Below are 23,601 nucleotides of genomic sequence, written 5' to 3' on the forward strand. Positions count from 1 at the left end.
GACCCTAGAGGTCCAAATAATGCTACTATTATGACACCTAATGACCCTAACAAAGAGCTCCCGCAATAAGCCAATCTCTAAGGATAGTTAAACTGACACATTTTTTATGTGTCCTTTGTTAGGGATTGTTTACTGATCCTTAAACTTACTCCTATTCATGCAGGTAGGTGTAAAGTATGAAAAATGTTTCCAGTTGTTATGAAAGTTTTCTGTGTCTCTGTGGAGTGCTGTAAAATCGTATTTTCTCCCGGCACCAGAATACAATCATTTGAAATAGTTTGAGGTTGCTTGAATTGCAAACTAGCTACATTTCCACCAGTGAAAAATGGCAATCCACTGTGTGAGTTCTGAGGATGCAATGAACAAGTAAAAACTGTTTTTTGGGTGCTGGCTGAGATTTTCAGCAGCATATATTTGAGTCCAGTATACAGCTGATGAAAATCAGCAGAATAAGGAAGAGGCTGCTGCTGCTCTCAGGCAACACATTGTGAGAACTTTTTGCGCAACTCTGTGAGCGGTGGAGCTCGGCTCTGTCAGTCAGTACAGCACATGCTGAGGCACTTATTGCTTCAGTCTAATCCATTTTCATCGAGCCTGAAGTTTACTTAAACTCTGCTCAAACTTCCTTTAATCATAAATACCAAATGTTTCAATGTGCCAGCATCTAATATATGAAGATTTACAGCTAGATTATAATATAGTTAAAATGTTCATATAACAAGATCATAAACTAAATTTAAACAGTTAAAGTTATCCAACATTTTGAATAGGTCAGCTTGGCCTTTTCAAAATGTTTTATTTTTGTGGAAATTTTATAGACAAAGTGAAAAAAATCTGTAGGAAAAGTAAATGGCAGATCAACAGAAAATGAAAGCAATTCATAGTCGCAGCCCTTTTGGAAAAAAAAACAACAAACATTGATAAATCCTTCAATTTGACCAAAAAGAAGTTTCTGTAAAATGTCAGAAAAATCAGAACCCGAATCTGAGTTATTGCCAAGTACATTTACACATACAAGGAATTTGACTTGGTGTTTTGGTGTAAACGGGATGATGACTTTGGACTCTTGGCCTTTGTTTTTACCTCATCTAAGTTAGCTCAAATTGAGCATGTATTTAAAACCTCACTGATCATTTTACTAGCTGTACATATTTTTTTTTCCATCACACTCCTTATGCCAATGTTGCTTTAAACTCAGCAACCCACCTATTAATAATTTGTGAGAACTATGAGGAATGTTATTGTCACATAATTTTATGGTGTTTTAAAGGTCACATATTATCCTCCTTTTTAACCAGTTTAAATAAGTCTCCGAGGTCTCCAAAACATGTCTGTGAAGTGTCTTGCCAAAATAATTCACTATGATCCTGTATTTGATCATGTCTATAAACCCATGTCAGAACAGGCTGCTTCTGTGTCTGTAGCTTTAAATGTAAATGAGCTGTGTCTGACCACGCCCCCTCTCTGGAAAGGCTTGGGTGACTTTGGCTTTCTCACTCCATGTCCTATTGTTTACGGTGAGAAGGCAGACTCAGAGGGCAGAACAAACACCTAGCTGTGGGAGTGTCACCAACGTGGGGGAGGGGTTACTTCCCTTTGTGATGTCATAAAGGGAAAATCTCCAAACAGCCTGTTTGAGCACACATTTTCTGAAAAGTGGAGTAGGCAAAAGATGGAGAGAACGGACTTTCTAATAATTGGTTATCAAACTTTTTACTCAGATGAGAGCAGAAACACAACTATGTTCCAATTTACAAATATGATTTAGAGAAAAGTGATTGGCTGCATTTCAGTGCTTTAAAAAAGGTTAACAACATCAGACCCTTCTTATTGACCCCAAGCTCATGTCTTTACGTCTTTTTTTTCTGCTTTCAGCTGGTGACTTGCTCAGGTGCATTCAAGGAGGGATCTCTTCGAATCATCCGCAACGGCATTGGAATTCATGAGCACGCCAGCATTGACCTCCCAGGAATTAAAGGTTTGTGTGCACTGTATGTGAATGTCTGCGTCTCCTCCGCTGCATCTGTCTCAAGGGTTGACTTTATCTTGACTTTAATCCTTCGCTGGCTAACGTAATGCCACTTCAACCTGCACATCTGTCTGCATCTGCCTCACCTTGCCAAGTCGTCAGCTGTTGCTCGTCTACGCTCAGCAGGCGAGTCTGGGCAGATGGCTCAGGAGTCGTAGGTCTTGGCGCGGTTGGCTTCAAAAGAACAGCAACTGCCAATTTGGAAACATTTGTTTTCATTAGGCAAACCAACGGGCACTGCAGTGTCTGCAATAGTAAACTGTCAAGTTGAAGAATGCTATCAGCTGTAATGATGGCAGACACCTCTTAATCTCAGAAAATGAGGTTCCTCTCCAAAGACTTCTCTAAGGCTTAAATGAGACACAGGCCAGGTCCAGGTCTGCTCGCACTTGTTAGGCTTCAGCTGTTTATTGACCGCCTCTGCCCTAAAAGTCTCAGCTGCTGCTTCTTGCCCCTGGCCTCTTCATGAAAGGCAATTATTCACTCAGCCAATCAATTGCTCTCTGAGAGGGATCAGCAACCTGTATGTCTTCCAGAATGTTAACATTTGATGGATGGTATAGTTAAAGATCAAGTGGAATGCTGTCTGGATATTTGGTGTCTTGCGCCGCAGAACGATGCATTTAGTAACGTTACTTTTCCCAACACTTTCACTCAAAGGTTTGTGGCCGCTCCGCTCTGAGGCCGGGAGAGAGACAGATGACATGCTGGTGCTGTCTTTCGTGGGTCAAACACGGTGAGTGCAGCCCGCCTGATAAGTGTAGAGTCAATTCCAAATGTCGTTATCTTATCTCAAGAGTGTGTTTCCCTCAGAGTGTTGATGCTGAGCGGCGAGGAAGTAGAGGAGACTGAACTCCCCGGCTTCGTGGACAACCAGCAGACATTTTACTGTGGCAACGTGGCGCACCAACAGCTCATCCAAGTTCGTATTCTCACACATGAAAACACTTCTGTTATATGTGTACTGTTAGATCATCGATACTCGTTTGAAGTCTGACCCTGCTCTCTTTGAATTAGCTGACTTTGTACACCCCAATTCAAAGCAGGGGTAGCATCTAATTTCACAAATTCAAATTTAATTAGAGAAATTAATAATTCAACTGTGGCCTTTCTCCATTTAATAAGATAGACTTTGCAGGAACTGAGTCATACATGATTGAAAGGGGCAGCTGCGAAAAGGAAGGGCGCAAAAGGACCTCATGTATTTTACACTGGGTGGAGATGAATATTGCACTTCATCTAAATTCAAGTTTTAGCCTGCCTTTTATAAAACCAGGATGAAACCTGCTGGGAATTCTGCCAACTGTTAGACCCCGCACCATTAATCTTAAGGCTGTTATGACAACAACGCTTGTGTTTAAAGGCTGGAACATTTTATTAACTCTCTGACTTGTTTCACTGAATGCACTTTTACATTTCAGCTCATCTCCTTGTTGTTTTTACACGACTCCTGCTTTCCTGCCTGAGATAAAGTCACTTTCAATTGTTAAAAGTTGCACTTAAATTTGCACTGAAGGTTCCAGCTGTCGAGTTAGATCGTGCTACTTCTTCCTTGAGTGGATTTGATCAAAAATTAAGTTTTTGTAGATTACATGGCTGGTGTCATCACAATCATCACTGCTTTAGATTTTCTCATTGTCTCATCTTATCAGTTTAACATCCTATAATCACTTTGCAAATTATGCACATAATGTATTAATTCTAACAGTGAATCAAATGACGCCATACAACATGAAAGGGTTGCTCATACTGTTTAACCCAACACAAATGAATCTTTGGCTCCTGGCCCTTATTTTAGCTCATTATTTTGGTCCACTGTCCTGCACATAGACAGTGAGCTTGGGCTTTGCCGCTCTAATTAACCCCGCAATTTTTATCTAACAAGCCGGAAGAAGCCGACTGTGCACAACCTATCCAACACAAAACTGCAAAGGGCTAAATAAGCTGCTAATAAAATGCTGAACATCGAGAAAAAAAAGGCACAAGTAATATTTCTCAGGGAGCGTTTGAGACTAAGCCAAAAGACCAGAAGACCTAATAGTTAGCCAAAAAAAAGAAACGCATTTGTGCTTTTGTTGACTTTATGCTAACATGTACATCTACCTGCCTTAACTTTGGAAAAACTAGTGCAGCTTTAAGAACAAGGGATGGTGGTATTTGTTTCTAGTTGTCCAGACTGAAACAACTCAAATCAACTTGAGGAGGGAACAGTAAAAGCTTTCTTTCAATCTCAATCAATCAGTCTTTATTTCTATAGCACCACCTCAAGACACTTTACAAAAGAGCAGGTAAAACACCTTACTTAGTGCTATGTTACAAAGACCCATCATTAATTCAGCACGGGCACTAAGCAATATTTAGAAAAGTTACAGTGACAAGAAAAAACTTCCTTTAGGAGGTATTAATCTTTGGGCAAGAACAGACTCATGATGAACATCTGCCGAAACTGTGTCGGACTTGAAAAATAAGATCGAGGAAGATGCATGTTAGTAATTGTTCATTGTCCCTTTGACTTTGTGGTTCCCCTGACTTTCACTCTGGTCCTACTGAAGAGTGATTTCTAGACATTTTTTTCAATGAAATGTCTCTACAAGAATAGCAAGAATTCCAATTATGTCACCTTTTTTAAAATTGTAATGTCAACCATATACAGATACACAGTGAAATATTGTTTTTCTCCCCCAGGACCATGATGCATCATAAAAGTAGAATTTAAGAATCAAGAGGTAGACACATAGGGTTTAATTTTATGCAAGAGAAAGCGTTAAAGTGGCAGATGTAGTGTAGAAACAGACGGGTAGATCAGGTAGAAAAAAACACAGATCAGCCAACACCGGCTGATCCACCTGTACTTACAAAGTGCACCCAGTATATTCAGTATACATAGTAAAACATTGTCAATAATAGACTAATACATACCAAATAGCTCCAAAGATAAAAACGTTCCCATCAGCCCTAGCTGTACTATTTGTGTTGTGCTAATTAGGAGATGTAAATACGCTAACTTTCTTAACTTATTAAATGGTAAAAAACACTTTATAAACTTCTTGTTCAACATTTTACCTGCTGTAAGGCATGTCAGCATTCTGAGCACGTTAGCACCCTGATGTTTGCATTCAGCTGGAAGCACCGCAGTGCTTAAGAACAGCCTCACACAGCCACTAAAGCTGCTGTGGGCTCTTAGTCTTGTTTGACAAAATAACCTCCCCAGGTGTTTGGACACTAGCTGTTCCCCAACTGTGTGTTTCGGATATAAAACTTAACCCGTGTGAAAAGATGTCTTCACTTAACTTCACAACAAGATGTCAGATTTTTACTGTTTATGTATGCTTTTGATATTCAATACAACAACATAAACAGGCTGCAGACTCTGGGCTATATCATCTTCATAACTGCTTTCAAGGACTCCATTAAGATTCCATAATATTAGAAATATACAGTCCTCTGGTTTCACATTTCACTGCACCTCCATATAATATCATCTCTCCAACAGTGAAACACTTCCATTTATAGTGTGACTGTTGTAAATGATACCTCTGCCGCTGTATGGCTCACCCAATCACGTCGTTACATTTTAGATAGGTGTGTGTTTCTCCATAACCTGAGGGGCTTTCATCAAGTACACACACTCCTTTGTAAAGGCAACACAGATGCCATCAAATTAACTTCTATAACAAAATTAATAGGACTTGAAAACATCTTGTGTTTGCTGTTTCATTAAATGGATATCTAATGAAACACATCCTGCACTAATGTACTGCATCTTTTTTTCTTTCAAGCCATATTTCTTAACATTAGTAGGGCCCGACCGATATTTGGGATTTTTTATATCGGCTGATGTCTTTCTTAGCTCTATGTTCAAATGCAGTTATCAAACACTTGTGGAAAAGATATTAAATTAAGTCAAGATGGTCACTCATCTGGAAAGTAACTTTACATGTACGTGCATTGCTGCTTGACTCTCTGGAGACGAGAGTGATGGTGCTTGTTGTAATCCATATAGCACACTCTGTTTGTGAAAAAGAACTGCTAGTGTATTACAGTGAGACTCAAATGAAAGGCTGTTTGACTGGTGAATAAATCTAGTAATATCAGCACATATCTGCAATAAAAGTAGCCAATACTGATAGTCACTGGATATGCTAATATTGGCCTATAAATCGGTCGGGCTCTAAACATTAGTGCAGTGATTGAAGAGCTGTATTTTCCATGAATGCTTTTAAATTCAGTAATGGTTTCAAAATGTCATTGCAGCCTTCATACTGTCAAACTCAAAACTCAAACTCGCTCTCCTTATGAACATCAGTTTGAGCTCCACCAGGATTACTGAAAGTGTCCCTTTTTAAACATTAACTGAAGGCTGAAGAACTTAAACGCACCAGAATTGAAGTAGATGGAATAGATTAAATGTTAAGTAATTTATCTTCTCTCGGGTCTCTCCACTTTTTCATTTACAGAAATACGTCAAATATGTGTGAACACCTTAACGGCTCAAAACAACATATTAATAATGGGATTCTCTTGGAAACAGTTTCCTATCTCAGCACTGTAACTTGATTTACTCAAACACTGTGCTAAACAATAACAGGGGAAATCTCTGTGTGCCTCCAGATCACATCAGGCTCTGTGCGCCTGGTGCTTCAGGAGAGCAAGGCTTTAGTGAGTGAATGGAAGGAGCCACAGGGCAGGAACATCAGCGTGGCGGCCTGTAACCACACTCAGGTGGTGCTTGCTGTGGGAAGGGCTCTTTACTACCTGCAGATCCTGGCTGGAGAACTCAAACAGATCAGGTAGGACACAGATAAACACACACACACCCTCAAAGGATAGACTCATTGTCAACTGTCTGATTATTCAGAAACATTTTACATTTAACACTGAATTGGGGATTTACTTTCAATATCGAACTGCTCTGCAAACGAAGGTCATGCTGTAAGCCTTTGGAATCATACATCATACAGATATCTATATCTTGTAACATCGACAACAGTACATTTTGTGTAGATCAAGTAACAACCTCAAAGGCTTAAGAATGAAGCTGATGTTAAAGCGCTGAAACCCGCAGGTCCTCAAATGAACTCTTGGTCTGACTCTAAAATCGAGTTAAAACCCATGGAGGTCAATGCTATATATCTCAACTTTTCAGCAGATTTGGCCATTCATGATAGCTGCACAGGGCCCAAATTTATAAATCACTGTTGGCATCTTATTATGCCTTAGAGTTATGTACTTTGAGCTAGCAGTCTAGTAGGTGTCACTACAGATAATTTAAGTCACTGGAATTGACCTCATTAGTATCCACCCTCTAATCCATATAGTGTGGCCTCTTCCGGCTCCAAATGCCAAACTGGGGGCTTCAAGACAGTTATTACTTAGAACAGGATGTTGATATTGTGGTAAAAGCTAACTGTATTTCTCAGACCGTTTCACCGTATCTGTGATGGTTGGTTCAGCAGTTACCAGACTACTCTCATGACTGTGCGGTCATTCTGAAGCTCAAACCGGTAGCAAATTAAAGAAACTTGAAAAAAAATGCTAGTTCTGTCTGGTGCACACAATCAAAATTGGTCAACAAACATGACAGTCCAAGAAAGGGGCAATCGAACAGTAATGTGTCAGTTCACTGCTGTTTCACAAGTAACGCTCGACACTGTTAGCAAAGTGAGGTGAAATGTGTTTGACGCTTCTACTTGGTGGTAAATACATTGTCTGGTACTTGGTGGAGTTTTGGACTCACTGTTTCTCATACCTTCTAAATTTGTGCCAGCTGAGCTAACCTGCAACTGACCCCAGCTTCATATATACCATACAGTCACAGCAGTGGCATTGACCCTTTGACTCACTGCATGCAAAATCATCAAATCCTCTCTTTGTCAAACCATTCTTTAACAAGTAAGTTGCACAGGGATGGAGCACCAACCCCGTGCAGCACCCTCACTCTGACCATTAATGTCTATAGGTCCTGTGTGTGCTTGAGTGTATTTCAGGCCTCTCTATGTATACGTGTCGCAGGCCTCACAAAAATAACACAGTGAAAAGTTAAAATTCCCTCGAGGTGTATTAGTATATAAAATTAAATTAAATTAATTAAAATACTAAATTATGAAACATTTTTAAAGAACAGATGTTAAAAATGCTTCACAATAAATGATTAAAAGGAAAGTCAGACAGACATTAAAATATATGCAATTCCATAAAAGCAGACAGACAAATCTAAGCAGATGGTTTCTAGGCTGCTTTTTAAGAATGTACTCAGTGTCCACAGTTCTTAGTTTTAATGGGAGACGGTTCTGAAGTTTTTTGAGCTACAGCCTCTTAAGTACAGTGTCCTAATGTTTCCACTCTGGTTTAAGAAACAACAGCAGACCCTGATCAGAGGACTTCAGAGGTTCTGCTGGTGTACAGCTTCAGTAGTTCTTAAATTTAAGCAGGGGGGTTGATGCCAAATATGACCGTCTGACAGTCACATGATAAGAGACACCTACGATTGAGTCAGATTGTGTGGTACACATACAAAGGATATAGATATGATATTTCCCACTTATTTGTAATTTCATGTGTATGCGCTTCACCTGGTTTTATTAGGATTCTATTTCTATTTAAAGTGTTAAATGCATAAACACCACCTGCTGAGCTGTGGACTGTCACTGCTCTCTTGAGTTGGCAGTTAGTATCTGACAGAGAAAGGCCACCGAGGACCAGCTGACTCACAATTTTTAAACTCCTTTTTTCACGATTGATGAATCTATAAAAACACTTCATCTGCTTGCTGGCTGTGGCGGTAACACTTGTAGGTGCAGAAACGCTGAGGAGTAAAAAAAAACAAAGCATCTTTCCTTCAGTTGTCTCCTTGGCTGTGATCTCTGAAAGGTTGCCTTGTAGCATGAGGGTTACAACGCTGTAGCTGCTCTCCAAGTGAAGTAGTGCAGACATAAGTCTGCTGCAGAGATTTTCTCTGTGCCTTGTTTGGAAACAGACAAGATGTCTTACTTCAACTTATAACAAAGTGGTCCGCCTGATAGAATTGTCGGTATATTAATTAGTTAATGTGATATAACAGCAGGGAAGAATCGTACATACTGTGCTTGGACAATACCCAACAGAACCATCGATTGAAAGTTTAATTAATCAAACATCATTTTAGTGTATTCCCGATAGTTCAGCAACTTTACCTCTGAGTCACAGCTTTCTTGTGATGTTATTTTCCTTCACTATCTTTCCCTTAATTTAATCTCTTCCTCCCTGATATGCAGTAAAGGTTGAGATAAGGGATTTGCATCTCATTTCTGAAGTCCAGAGTGAAAAGTGCAGTTGAACCGTCAAGTCTCACTTTTTTATTATATCTCTGTGATGTTGTTCTTATGGTTTACCCCTGCGGCTGTCTTTGTGCCAGTACTGCCAAAAAAAAGACAGTTGTTTTTTTTTTTGTTTTTTTTTACAGGAGTTCTAAAAAAAAAAAGTCCAGGAAACTCAAAAATATATATAATTTTTCAGAGTAATACATACAGCCTGCAAAGAATGGCCACCAGGCCTCCTTGAAGCACAGTGTTTGTCTTCAGCCTGTGGGTGATGATAAATGACGACACGATGAAGGAGACAGAGTGAAGTGACTCACTGCTGCTGTGAAGTAAAGTTTGGCAAACATCAATGAGCTACTGTTCCTGGATGTATATCAAGTCATGCTAATCAGTATGGTTACTGATGTTTGAAAATATTGAATTCACTGATACATCACAAATGACTAAATGGAACCTTGCTTGATTCCTGTGCTGAATGTGTCCACTCACCCAAAGCATGGATTTAACAGCCTATCAGGGCCATTTTAGTTGAAATCTAAATATCTAAAGTAGGGCTGTCAGCATTAACTAGTTCATTGTGATTAATTTAGGTCTGAAATGATTGCGTGAATAATTTTTGATTGTGATTAATCACATTATTTTGTCCCTTTAGGAGCACCGTAGATAAGCCTCCGCAGTGTCTCCCTGTAGTCACAGTGATGGAAAAGAATGACACCTCTGCATCTATGTTTCATTTCGATTTACAAAACTCTCAGACTGCTCATTTCATCAAAAATTTCACTCTTGTACCGTTCCTTTTTTGCTGTTTTTATCTACTTTTTAAATTCCTAACGAGTTCCACTTACGGAGAATGAGTTAATGTCGTAACTTTTGATCTACCAGAAGGTCCTAACTTTATTTCAAAATAAAAGCAGGGTTCAATTCAAACAGCAAGTAAAGTTATCTCAGCTTAAGACGGTACACAAATTCAAAATAAAAGCCTAACCATTTTTATTTTGAAATGCTGAATAATAGAATATCTAACATGTGATTTAAAAAGTGGAGCGGTATCAAACAGATCGTCGTCTGTCGTCTTCAGGCTGTGTGAACTCACAGCTCGGCTCTCAAAATTCCTGTCAAACATTTCTAAATTTGCAAATCACATGAGAATAAGTTCAATTAGAGCTTGTGCACTGTTTCACTTCACACATGAACGCCAGTAGTCCTTTTGTTCCGCTGTGCGTCTCAACCTTACCCTGTCACATTTCCCACAATGTGAAGGGCAGCTTGTTACTGTTTTTCTCATGCCCTCTAATCTCCCATCAGCACCACAGAGATGGAGCACGAGGTGGCCTGTCTGGACATCACACCTCTGGGGGAGGGAGGCGGTGAGTCACCACTCTGCGCCGTGGGACTCTGGACCGACATCTCCGCCCGTGTGCTCAAACTGCCCTGCTTCACGGCCCTGCACAAGGAGATGCTGGGAGGAGGTGAGAGAAAAGAGAGGCACTAGGCACTGACAGGAGAAAAGGAAAGCTGGTATTAGCTGGTGTCAGAGAGAAAAGTCGATGCAGATAATATCAAGTCAGGTGACACTTTTTTAGCACATAGCACATTCAAGCTCTTAATGGGCTTCACAGATAGAAAAAATAATAATTAATTTCTAACCCAACAAAAGCTCTCTCTGAAAGCATTTGAACACCCACCACAAAATCTTTGCACATAAAGGCAGAATTGTCTCTGTCATTCAGTGCTCAGTAGCACTTAGAAAGCCACAGCCTGAATACAGGACAGGAGAGGGCGTGCAGTTTAATTCTCACTTGACCTTAGACACATTATTTCAAAGTAAAATGTCTCCTTTTCTTTGGTATTGAATTCAAAGAAACTCAGTTTTAAAGATATTGAGACATTCATATTAAAGTCTTACAAGAAAAAAAAAAAGGCTTTATTCAATAACATGGACTCTCCCCCCCCCACTAACTTTCCATTTTCTGCGAAAAAAGAGAGAGCATATTATAAAGTTTGCTGGTTGGTCACGCAACACTGTCCAAGGACTTTTGAACAGAGATCCTCTCTCCTCAGAAGGCTGAAGGTGGCAGAGACGATCATGACTTTGAATGAAAAGATGGTCAAAACAAAGATGTAAAACATACCAAATTCAGCCCTGACATGATCATACAAAAGCAGGATTGGTCTTTTACTGACTGAAATCGGGTTATAGATCGACTACAAAAGACAGCTTTTAAATGTTTGTGTCGTAAAGATGAAATCTCAGCCTTCAGGCGGGTAGCCTCGTTTAGCATAAGATATGCTAACAGATTGTGAAATTCATAGCAGATACTGATAATTAGGATAATGTAATTTAGCCTATTCTGATAATTTCACTACTTCTTCATATCTGTGTCTAAATGAGCTATGAGCTTTGATGTATTTAAATCGTTTTTTTAGTCGTCCCTCATATTGAAATGTCGCTCTTACAGGTCTGCATGTCGCTGATCTTTCTCAGAGACTCCCACACTGCCGACACGTTTTTCTTTTTCATGTTTGAGCATGAAAATAAACGAGAGCTTGTCCAACGGGTGACTTCCCAATTTCCAGCATTTAATTTGTGACACACATCAGACACCCTTCCACTAATGACATCGGTGCATGCCACTTTTTTAGCCGATGGGCTGATGTCAGTCACGAGGGCAAATATCTGCAAATGCTAATATTTGGCAGATACATTAGTGCATCTCTATTTTGCATAACAGAGTGCAAATGGATGGAAACAGCTAGCATGGATCTGTGAAAAGGTAGGAAGAAAAAAAAACACCTTTCAGCCCATTTAAATGTCATGAATCCACATGGGATCAGTAACCTTTCTGCAGCCCCGGGCCAACAAGCACTCTGCACCTAATGCCTGGGAAAACTGTGACGGCGAATTCCCCTTTCTGTTTTATTGCAGGACTTAAATAATTCAATTTAATGTGTGGACTTTGCTACCCTTTGCTGTGGATATAATGAAGAACTATTCACATATACGCCCAGGTAATGGGTCCTCATAGTGTAGTAGTACCTGAAATAGATTATATATGATGTAAATTTCATCCCCCCATGAAGTTCCTCGTTTTTTTAATATATTCTAGATGTGTACTTGAACATTAAATATGCTCTCAACCAAAATGCATTTAGCGCTCCCATTTAGACCCTTAAAGTGTTTAAACTGCGAGCGTTGAAATATGCAAGACAGGACTTTGACTGCCTTTTGGTTAAACTTATCAAAAAGTCAGCAGTCACTGGAGACAAAGTTTCAGAGCAGGGTGAACCAGGCGAAGACAGAACTCTCACTCTCCAATTAGCCTGCTGCATCCATGAGGAGGATTTCCACACTCTTACCCACTGTCACGCAGTATTATCCAAACATGTTTGACTGACAGCTGCTCAAACTCAGCAAGCTCCTCTCTCTCTCGCTCACTGCCCTAACAAGGACGGTGTAACGGCGTACTGGTAAAAAACAGGGAACCTCAACATTATAAGCTTGCTTGCTGCCCTTAGTGTCGGTATTTTTAGCTCTGTCATTGGAAGCACTGGCACATTGAGCGGCTTCACTTTATGTGTTAGTTCTGTGGATTTAAATGATTTTAAATTATGATTGAGAAGAGGTTTTTATTTTTAACTTGGAGCCAGCCTTAATGATTGTATTTTTAATAGCTTGGCTCACTTCCTCATAATAACTGGTGAACATTACCATGGAAACATGCAACCTTTCTAGAAGCCACATTTCTAACACTGCTGTTTTGTATAGAGTCAGCCAGCAAGCCTTTAATCAGAGCCAATGCTGTTTTGATGTAATTGGCCCGCAGTCGGACAATCCAGGGTTCTTTTGGGAAACGGAGAAGACAGAAGACTTTATATTTATCCTGCAGCATTTAAATGTTTTTCTAAAAAAGTTACCAGCCAGCCGGGCCAATAACCCTTATTGATTTTTCTGACAAAGACATTTTTGCAGACATTTATCACTTCGGTGTTTATCCATGAACCTGTGACTCCAGACAACAAGGAGAATAAATCATCTGCCTGTGTGTGTGTTCCCTCAGAGATCATCCCTCGCTCAATCCTAATGACCACCTTCGAAGGCAGCTACTACCTGCTGTGCGCTCTGGGAGACGGCGCGCTCTTCTACTTTGGCCTGGACCTGCAGACTGGTAGGTTCTTTTTCACAACCCACCGTCGCTACATCACTTTACATTAAAGCTCTTCTAACTTCTCAGACTGTTGCTGTCCTCCGGGCAAGGCCACAGGCAGCCGTCTGAGAACATTTTTCATTTTCGGAGAAGAATTTCACGGAGAATTGCATAACTGCCAGCTCTACATTTGGATGTTATTGTGGAGAAACTCTTCAGTGTGGAGAAACTACTGCGAGTCTGTGTTTCCTGTTTGACTGCAGAACGAGATTTCCGTGATGCAATCAAACGTTGTGATTTCAGAGATAGAACACCTGAGCTGTTGCAACTGCCAGAAAAAACTTACTCCTGTTCAAAATATACAGTTTAATTCAAACACGTTGTCAAACCTTTCATGTTGCTCTCTCATATACAAACACTTAAACACTCCGGTTTGGGAAGCCGCCAATCTTCCTTGGGAAGTAATGATGTGTATTGATATTTTTTTATTTGTTTTAAACTTGCTGTGCACCACCTCATGGGAATAAGTCAACTCTAAACTTTTCAGCTTTTGATCTGCCAATCAAAGCTGAAATAACTCATTTTTCTAATTTGGTCTCTCGGGAGCTGGAGACCACATTGACGATTCTAAGCTACTTTATAGTACTTCTTGGCAACAGGGTTGCTAAAAGTATTCATTTGGAGTACGTCCAGTAATCAACATTTTTAACCCTGTATAGTTTTTACCAGCCGAGGGAAATTGCTCCGTCTCTTCCTTTAGCTGATAAATCCTCAACTCTGTTACGGTAGGTCTTTATAGGTTCTTTACACCTGGAGGGAGCTGATGATTAAGATCTTTGTTGGTGCTTTTATTGGCTGTCAGTGTGTAACATTATGTAGTCTTGTTGGTTAAAGTTGGAAAAAAGAGGAAGTGTTTACATCATGTTTAGATGGACGGGACGACTGACTCCTCCCCTTCTGTATAAAAGCTGTTTAAGTCGAGGACTAGAGAAAAAAGAATAACATACTCACTACTTATTTGAAAGTCATGTAAGCGTTTTTAGATCGCGCTCATTCAGTGTAAATTTACGTCCAATGTGTAGCTACGAGCTAACTGAAGTGTGCTAACATTAGCCCGCTAACAAAACAATACAGCCCACAGGCAAGTGCAGCCCGAACCAAGGACAACATTGTCCGCCGCTTCTGCTTAATGATGCTTAAATTATGGTGCGTTCCTTTTGATAACTCCTTCATGCATATGTGAGGGGAGAGGGGTTGGAGGTGTGTCGCTGGAGGAGATCGAGGCTTTAGTATGGTGGAGGTGTCGCCACACAGAAAATTGTTTTGGTTTCATGCTGGTGCTTAAAGGCGACATCTACTGGATCAAAAAGTCGCACATTCTTCCTTTTAAAGACTTTTTATAATTTACTAAAGACTCGACTCCTCACATCAGGGTTTGTGATGGAGGGTCAGTATTAAAAATGTTGCGACATAGACCCAGAGTCAGAATCAGAAATACCTTATCGGAGTTGAAGAGCAGTTGTAACAGGCAACATGCGCAGTCAGCACATGGGAACATGATTCATGGTAAAGTCAAGATACCCAGGGGACATCATTTAAGGTTATAAAGCTGAGAGCCACAGAAAACATAGAGGTTTTTTTTGACAAACTGTTCATTACTCTGTGTAAAAAGGAAATTGAATTTGACAAGTTTAATGCCTTGGAACAGTTATTTTTTTTAATTGCTGCTTTATTGAATCACTGTGTGTTCTAACTAAAGCCAACTTTACTGTCTCTTTTTTTGACTCATGAACAGATGTTTGAAAGAAAAATATATTTTTACAAATAGAGTAAAGTGAATTTTAAAATAAATACTCACAGTACCATCTCTTTTAGGTTTTAAAATTCAAGAGGAAATTAGTGCTGACCTCCGTATGCTTGGTATTCTCTCTCATTACCCAGCAGGACGGCTCACTCAGCTCACTCCATGAACATTTTCAGATTTAGAAGAAGAGCCGTTTGACCCTTTTAGTATATGGCCTAACCTCACAAAACAAGTAATCAGTTGAGAAAGCTCAAATCCTCCCCTCCAGGACCTCCCCTGCAAGAGCTGCAGATGTTATGATTATGAGGGTTAGGAATATAATCAGGTAATTTTTGTTCCTTGTAAACATCTTGTTCTGAATTCAATCATGAACTCCCCTGCGAGGACATTAGTGTGCATATAAATGTACTCATTAATTTTGATTTGTTTTGATCACTTCACAGTCACTCGATGTGGTCAGAATGCAGGAAAAATAAGGGCATCACAAGCCAAATAACAGAAGGTTTTTTAAGCCTAAAGTCACACTCATTTACTGAAAAGCCTAAATATATTAATGGAGAAACATAAGAAAGGAAGATTCTTTCATGCAGGTCTCAGGTGTGTGCAGAGTGCATCCACAAGAACATCAAAATGGTGATAGAACTGCATAAAAAGAACAAACTTTATTCACTATATGTGCTTGTCAAGTGTTCATTTTGACCCCAATAAGATCAGTATACCCACCTTTTTAAACTTCTGTTGAACTTATTTTTTAACATTTTTTAACATCTTATTTCCTCCCCCCAGGCGCCTTGAGCGAGCGTAAGAAAGTCACTCTCGGCACCCAGCCCACCGTGCTGAGGACCTTCAGATCCCTGTCCACCTCTAACGTCTTCGCCTGCTCCGACCGACCGACAGTCATCTACTCGTCCAACCACAAGCTGGTCTTCTCCAACGTCAACCTCAAGGAGGTCAACTACATGTGCCCACTCAACTCTGAGGGCTATCCCGACAGGTAGGCTCCGTCTGCAGGGGTTTCTTTGTCTTAAAGGAAACTTTTGTTCTTTTATGTTTTCCTTCTGGGGCTTTGAAGTGTTCAGAAAAATGCAAGCCTCACTTTCCTTTGTTTTTATCATCAAACACTGTCTGCTCAGATGATCTCTTAGAGTAATGCATTCAATCAATCTTTCCTTTGATATGAAGTTGGAGGATAAGTTTGTTCTGTTTTACCCTCTTACTTATGTGCATCTTGTGTATTTTACAGTCTGGCTCTGGCCAACAACAGCACCCTGACCATCGGCACCATCGACGAGATCCAGAAACTCCACATTCGCACCGTTCCCCTCTACGAGTCTCCCAGGTCAGTCTGCTTGTCCAAAAAAAAAAAAAAAAAAAAAAGAGTTAGAATTGACCTTCAAAGGAACATTTCATACCCATCATCTGTGTAAATGAACCGTGTGCTCTTCATATTTGCAGTGACTTTGTCTGTTTGCTCTGATTTGGGCTACTTTCACCAACTGGTTTTTTAGTCAAATAACTGCAGGATAACTTTATATTCCCTTCCTTGTTGTCAAAATGTTTTAAAGGGCATCATGACCAGACACTGATGTGTCTGCAATAATGGAAAATGTCAATGTTGCATGGAAAAAGTGGCCTAGCATATGACTAATGTGCATCTTGGCTCTCTTGGCAGTGCGAGGCAAGACAGTCATTTATGTAGCGCTCCAAACGTGCCCCATGATTCCCAGGATTCCCAGGATGACGTTATGCTGATTAATATAATGTGGCCATACATGTGCCACAGAGATGAAGCTGATATGCGGGTAAAACGTAAGATAGTAAGATAAAGCAACCTAAAGTGAAGTGTCAACAGTGTGTGTAATGTGCTTGGGGCTTTGACAGGAAAGATATAGAGAGACAGAAAATGAGGGAAGAGAGAAGGGGGGGATGGCATGCACCGGAAAGCTTCAGGATAGGGATTCAAATCTGCAACTAGTGCAATGAGGACTGTAGCCTCTGTACAAGGGGCGTCTAAACCAGCAACCCCATTTAATATTTACCTGCATCTTCCCTTTCCTTCTCTCCCTCTGCTCACTCCCCTACAGGCGGATCTGTTATCAGGAGGTTTCGCAGTGTTTCGGGGTTCTGTCCAGCCGGGTGGAGATCCAGGATGTGAGCGGCACCACATCTGCTGTGCGCCCCAGCGCGAGCACTCAGGTACTGTAGCCCCATGTTTGTGTTTTGGGAAACTGAAACACCCAAAAGGCTTGTTTGTTTTTGCGCTCTTATCTAACCGGGCATGCTGACTAAGAGCATTATTTATAACCTTAACTGGGATCTTGTTAGGACAACGCATGTCCTGTCCTGTCCTGTTAGTCACTTAGCATGTGCACTGGAACTGCATTTAAATCTTAATGCTGTTCGGTTCATTTACTTTTGTCATCAGAATTGTAATCTCAGCCCAGTTACAACTCACACTGGCAGAACATTAGCACCCCAAAAGTATAGTCTGTAATAAAAAATGTAATTACAATAAGATTCTACAATATATATTTCTCTTTTTTGTGTTTCACTGCTACTCCGGCAACATTTAAGAGTGCAATGAATGAAGACATTAAGACATTTTGTTCAGTGTCGGATCTTCTCAAGCTAAATTTAGGAGCTGGGAGAGTTCGCATCAAGTCCAAATGAAATTAAACATAATCACCGTTTGTCTGATATGCTGTCAAAGAACAATAACTTTGGCTTCAGCTGCCAAGAAAGAAAAGCGAGTAGGAGCAACATTTTCAAAGAGCTTTGTACTTGGAGAGCTAATCAAAAAGTCCTTTCAGGCAGATTTACACTGACAGCATGTGCTGTGTCCACTCAGCTTGGCTCTCCAGCTTCCCCCCAGGGGGACAGGTGTGTGCTTTTATTTGTGATTGTATTTATTGCTGCAGAGCCAGAGCCCCTCACACGTGATGACCAGAAAGATGTTTACCTGATTTTAAATGCCGCACATCTGGTGCCACAGATGGCGCCGGCCGGGCTGTCGAACTCACGCAGAAATAGAGATTTGAATTGCTTTACAGCGTTTATTAGGTTTCCTCTCTGCCGCTACCTCTCCTTCCTGTCCTCTCTAATAAATCCACATCGTTGCAGGCTCTCTCCAGCAGCGTGAGCTCCAGCAAGCTCTTCCCCAGCAGCACTTCTCCCCACGAGACCTCCTTCGGTGAAGAGGTGGAGGTTCACAGCCTGCTCGTCGTGGATCAGCACACCTTTGAAGGTGAGACTGCTGGATGAACATTTCGTTTTGATCATACACAGCTGGTCCTTTCATATGGATGGTTAAATAGTGTTTGCTCAGCTCAGAGAATAACCAGGTCAGTGCATGAGACACTTTCTCCATTTAGGTCCCAACACTCATTCATTAAGCTGCTCTACTCCCCAAACTACTCCAAAGAAAGGTTCAGAATGATTTCACCTACTGAGCTTGAATTAATCTGTTTTTGTTCTCCATACAATAAGCGTTCTTAATACGATTAAGTATCTAAACATTAAGCAGGCATTTTACACACACACACACACACACACACACACACACGCAGAACAGTCGTCCTGTTGAGCCTCAAGATAACCTCCCCCTTTGTGAAGCCCACTCAAAGTGAAAAGACTTTGCTCCATCCTGTTTTGCAATTCAGATTTCACTGCACCAGGCCTCCCTATCGGAACCCAGGAGTTACCACAACGGCATAAATTACTGTATATTATATGTAAATGATATGCAAATGAGTGACTGGTTCAGCACAATGTATCCACAGCTGAATCCACTTCATCAACGTGTGATCAGATAACCGCTCATTTAGATGTCATTAGATTTTCATCAATCAAACACGGAGACGCTCTAATGCAGTCGCAAATTGTCTACTTTGTACACTTGATGCTTGTAATTCAGTGAACACAGATCATTGATGCAGGTGACAGCACTGGTACCCTGTATTTAAGAAGAGATGCAGGGATGTTAGACAGTGTAACCACCTCACAGATTACTGATAAAACATAGAAATCTGCTGTTATCTTCCAAACAAGGCTGTTCTTTCTGTAGCTTCTGCATAATCAACTTTTTTCCCTCATGTCTTAAGGTAAGAAACATGTGATTAATTGCCATACCTTGTGCAGAGTACTTTCCCTACATATTTATATTGGTAAGATTTTAGTATGCTGCCTAGATTAAGCACAAATTGCCAGAAAAAATAGAAGAGTAAAACCTAGGATTAAAATATAACAAACAAACAGGAGAGCGGGGGAAGAAAATAAACACACATAAAAAAAAGACGGTGCAGATCTCATTAGTTAAGATACTGTGACTGAAAACACCTGTGTCTGTGTACCATGGATGGTTCCACGTTATGACATAATCATATTAGAGGCACTGGCTTGATCGGAGAATGTGGCAACTATAATTAAGACGTCTAAAATCTAAAATAGAAAACACAGCTTTTTAAAATGTTGTTTAACAGTTTAAAAAGGCCCGTTGTGCAATCACGCCCTGAACGAGGGGCCCTTGTTTTCCTGTGCAGTGAAGGAATTCTTACACATTTCTAAGCTCACTCACTTTAGTTTTACTGCTACTGTTTAAAGTTTTATTTTGTTTGACCTTCTTCTATTGTCTTGTAATGCTGCAACGCCCGAATTTCCCCTCTTGGGATCAATAAAGTATTATCCTATCCTAAACAAATTTGTTTGCATAATGTGGATAAACTGTTTCCACCTTAAAATCTTTGCATATGGCTATTAATCTTTCCCATGTTGCTCTATGGGGGGTTTTGTTGCAGCGAAGCTCCTGCAGGCTTGCAACAAATAAGAATCCGACGGTAATGAACCATAACACGTTTTTATCACTGAATGAGCTTTAGTCTGTTATAACACTATGTAAATGGTGACCTGTGAAATGTTGTCTCTTGTTCTGTGATCTGATGTAAGGGCAATCACTGAGTTAGTCTTTCTTATCATCTTATTGATCCTGTTTTTTTTTTTAATATAATCGGAGCGGTGCACAGCATTAAAGAGGACATGAGCTCAGATTCCCTGATAAAAAAACATGAAGGAGCTTCCTGCAGATATCAAAGGATCCAAACCTCCTTAGAGAAACATGTCCTTTACCCAGCCTCCTTGAATAGTGCTTCCTTTTCAGTTTATCTTTGGGATATCTGTAAAACTGGGAAATCTCTCTCTGCTTGTCCTGAAATATCACTGGAAACACTTCCTTCTTTCATTCTCCTGAAGTCATTCATTATTATTTGATTCGTACCAACATTTAAACGTTTTAGAAATTGCTTCACATTAGATGAAGGTCAGGTCGTTACACTGACGACGTAGACTCACTGCGGCAGTTTCATCCAAAGTTGTTGGAATTTTAGGACACCGCCAATCGCTCCACTCACACTAGCAGAGAGACCCTGAACTTATCTAGACATGACCCTCAGGAGCTGCATGTGAGAACACAAATGTCCAAATCAAAGTGGACAGTGAACTGGGCGTACAACAGACCTTGTCCTGCTAGGTTACAATTGACCTTATGTGTCTTTAAGTGAGCTGATGTGTGAACAGAGCAGGTTATTTCTGAAATCGCTACAGGCATGAAAGTGTGTTGATGAAATGTTTTCTCACACTTTGTTTTTTTTCTTCTCTGCTCTTCATTGACATTGAAGACACCTCCAGATACATGTTGTAATATCAACACAAAAATAGTGTCTTCATCACTGATGAGCCCCCCCCCCCCCCCCCCCCCAATATTCCTCCTACATGTTCCCCCTGGAGCAAACCCTTCCCTAATTCAAACAGCATCTTCAGTAGGTTAGAACACGTCTGACACCGACGATCTCCTGCCGACATTCTGGCACCTCATATGAGAAAACAGTCAAAGTGAAATATAATTCAAAGGAGTGATAAAACAGCAACCTGTGGTGCTCCTGTTTCAGTTAAGATGAGGTCAGGCAATTTGTTATGCACAACTGAGGTTGAGACGAGAAAGAAGGTTGGTCCCAAGAAATGGGAAGCCGTCGTTTCCTTTCTGAGGATATGGCCTCTGGGAGTGTTGGCTGATATTTCTGAGTTATCTGCTAATACTGATAATCACCTTTATTTATAGAGCACTTAAAAACAGATTACAAAATTAGATTTGGAGAGATCTCAGACTCAGCTGACCTCATCAGGCAGATCATTCCAGAGCTCCGGAGCCATCACAGCCAAAGCAGACGCTCTGCCCGCTTCAGTTTTCAGTCCAACATTCAGAGACAGATTGTTCGTTTCACTTGCATGCAGTGTTTGTTTGTAGACATGAATTGAAGCTCAATCATTATTAGAGAGATTGCTGCTGCTGATGACTTCCTGGACTGTACTACAGCAGATTGCATTTTGCTGTTTTGGCTCTTAACCCAAATTGTATTTCTGCATACAGACCGTCCCGGCAGAAATGTTAGTGGACGATTACATCCAGACTACAAATGAAAACCCCATTCACTAACTATGCCCAAATAAGGTTCTGTGTCGACAGATTCTCCTTTTGTATGAAGAAAAACTAAAAAGACAAATGTAAACCTTTTTCAATAGAGAGAGAAATAGTGCTGCTGCAGTGTTTTTTTTAATATATGTGTGCTTTGTATTCCCCTCAGTTCTACATGCCCATCAGTTCCTCCCCAGTGAGTACGCCCTCAGCATGGTGTCATGTCGTCTGGGAAAAGACCCGTCAGTGTATTTCATTGTCGGCACGGCAATGGTGTACCCAGAGGAGGCTGAGCCCAAGCAGGGACGCATCATCGTCTTTCATTACACTGATGGTCAGTAGCTGAGCCTTTTACTATTATTATTATTATTTTATTTTTTAGCTCTCTCTGTTAACAAACACAAACTCAAGTGCACACACAGGTTTAGTTTCTCCACCTTAACCTCTTCTTGTTCCTCTCATTTTGTTTTCGTCCCTCTATTCTTCACCCTGTTTCATTTTCTCCTCTCCTTCCTGTTTGTCCTATGATGCTCTTTTTTCCCTTCCCACTTAATCATTGTCTTATCTCTTCTTATCAGACTTTTCCCCCCTCTTACCACTACTGATTTCCTCATTCTCTTTCATGCTCTGTCCCTCTCAAGGTGCATGGTGTGACTTTCATTTATCCTCCTCTAGCTTCTCATTCTTTCCACGACCATTTTCCTGAAGCCTCATCTTCTGTTTTTTTTATTTTTTATTACTCTTTCCTGCATCCCTCTCACCGCTGTACTCTACGCTCTGCCTCACTGAGATCTTGTAGGTGCTAGTTAAAGTTGACATTGAGCATGTAACACTTAAATTGTTAGCTGGACGGACAGACTGACAGGCATGCTGCTCTTTACCTACAGGTAAGCTGCAGACCGTGGCTGAGAAGGAAGTGAAAGGAGCTGTCTATTCTATGGTGGAGTTCAATGGCAAACTGCTGGCGAGCATCAATAGCACAGTAAGTGGTGTTAGAGTTTTCAGCAAGGCGTACAAAGCAACTGACTTTTTTTCCTCACTGACGCTGTGGATATTTTGTACAACTCGTGTAAAATATTGGAAGGGAAAAGTGCAGCTTGAACGCTGAGTCGGTTTCACGGTACACTTTGATGTAAGTCGATTTGTCAGATCATGCTTTTACTACACTCACTGTCAGAAAGTCTGAAGACTTGTTGGCCAACTTGAAAGCTTTAGTCTCAGCTCTTGATAAGGTGCTGACCACCTGCCTCTTTCAAGTGCGCCTCCTGTCAGTATGTCAAGAGGTCTTTTAGCTGTTTGGTTTGTGTTTACACTGTAGCGTTGATATAAATACCCGGACAGAGTCTGCATCTACTACATGGGAGGGATGCAACTCTTTTCTTGTTTAAGCTCAACATAAAGACAAACTGCATTTTCACAAACATAAAATATGAATAAAATGCTTCCTTTTATTTTAGGGCTAAGGACGTTTAAATGACCTTAATACTGTAACCAACACATAAACTTAGTTTCAGCTGATTGTTCCTTGAGAAAGTTCAAGAATATGTGCATGTTTATCCTTTATTTTCACCATAATAAATCTTTTAATTGATCTTTTTTTTTGTTGGGCCAATAGTCAACCCTATTTCTTTCTAAACAAGATAGAGATGAAATCCATTAACAAAATTGTAAAATTGATGTTGTTTGAATGATCCTGCAATAACAGTGCAACAACAAGGTAATGGCCATGATTGGTTTAACTTTTTTTGGATTTGGAAGAGGCACTTTTTTCAAATAAGTTCACATAGTGTCACTTTATTCAGTTATTGGTTATGTTTTTACATCAGAAGTCCACACTTTTTTTGAGCCTTACATATTATTTT

General features: G+C 40.4%; 1 protein-coding gene across 1 annotated transcript in view; it reads left to right on the forward strand.

Annotated features, from left to right (window-relative positions):
- The window catches only part of ddb1 (damage-specific DNA binding protein 1), a 55,651-nt gene that overhangs the window by 17,587 nt on the left and 14,463 nt on the right, over positions 1-23,601 (forward strand). The window contains exons 10-21 of the mRNA XM_061065771.1: positions 1,876-1,978; positions 2,690-2,765; positions 2,843-2,951; positions 6,641-6,819; positions 10,633-10,796; positions 13,386-13,493; positions 16,063-16,270; positions 16,520-16,615; positions 17,361-17,472; positions 18,397-18,520; positions 21,909-22,073; positions 22,627-22,721. Of these exons, the coding sequence (XP_060921754.1) occupies positions 1,876-1,978; positions 2,690-2,765; positions 2,843-2,951; positions 6,641-6,819; positions 10,633-10,796; positions 13,386-13,493; positions 16,063-16,270; positions 16,520-16,615; positions 17,361-17,472; positions 18,397-18,520; positions 21,909-22,073; positions 22,627-22,721 (1,539 nt within the window). The remainder of the gene's footprint in view (positions 1-1,875; positions 1,979-2,689; positions 2,766-2,842; positions 2,952-6,640; positions 6,820-10,632; positions 10,797-13,385; positions 13,494-16,062; positions 16,271-16,519; positions 16,616-17,360; positions 17,473-18,396; positions 18,521-21,908; positions 22,074-22,626; positions 22,722-23,601) is intronic.

Source organism: Labrus mixtus, chromosome 1 (genome assembly GCF_963584025.1).
Source record: "Labrus mixtus chromosome 1, fLabMix1.1, whole genome shotgun sequence".
NCBI classification, from domain to species: domain Eukaryota; kingdom Metazoa; phylum Chordata; class Actinopteri; order Labriformes; family Labridae; genus Labrus; species Labrus mixtus.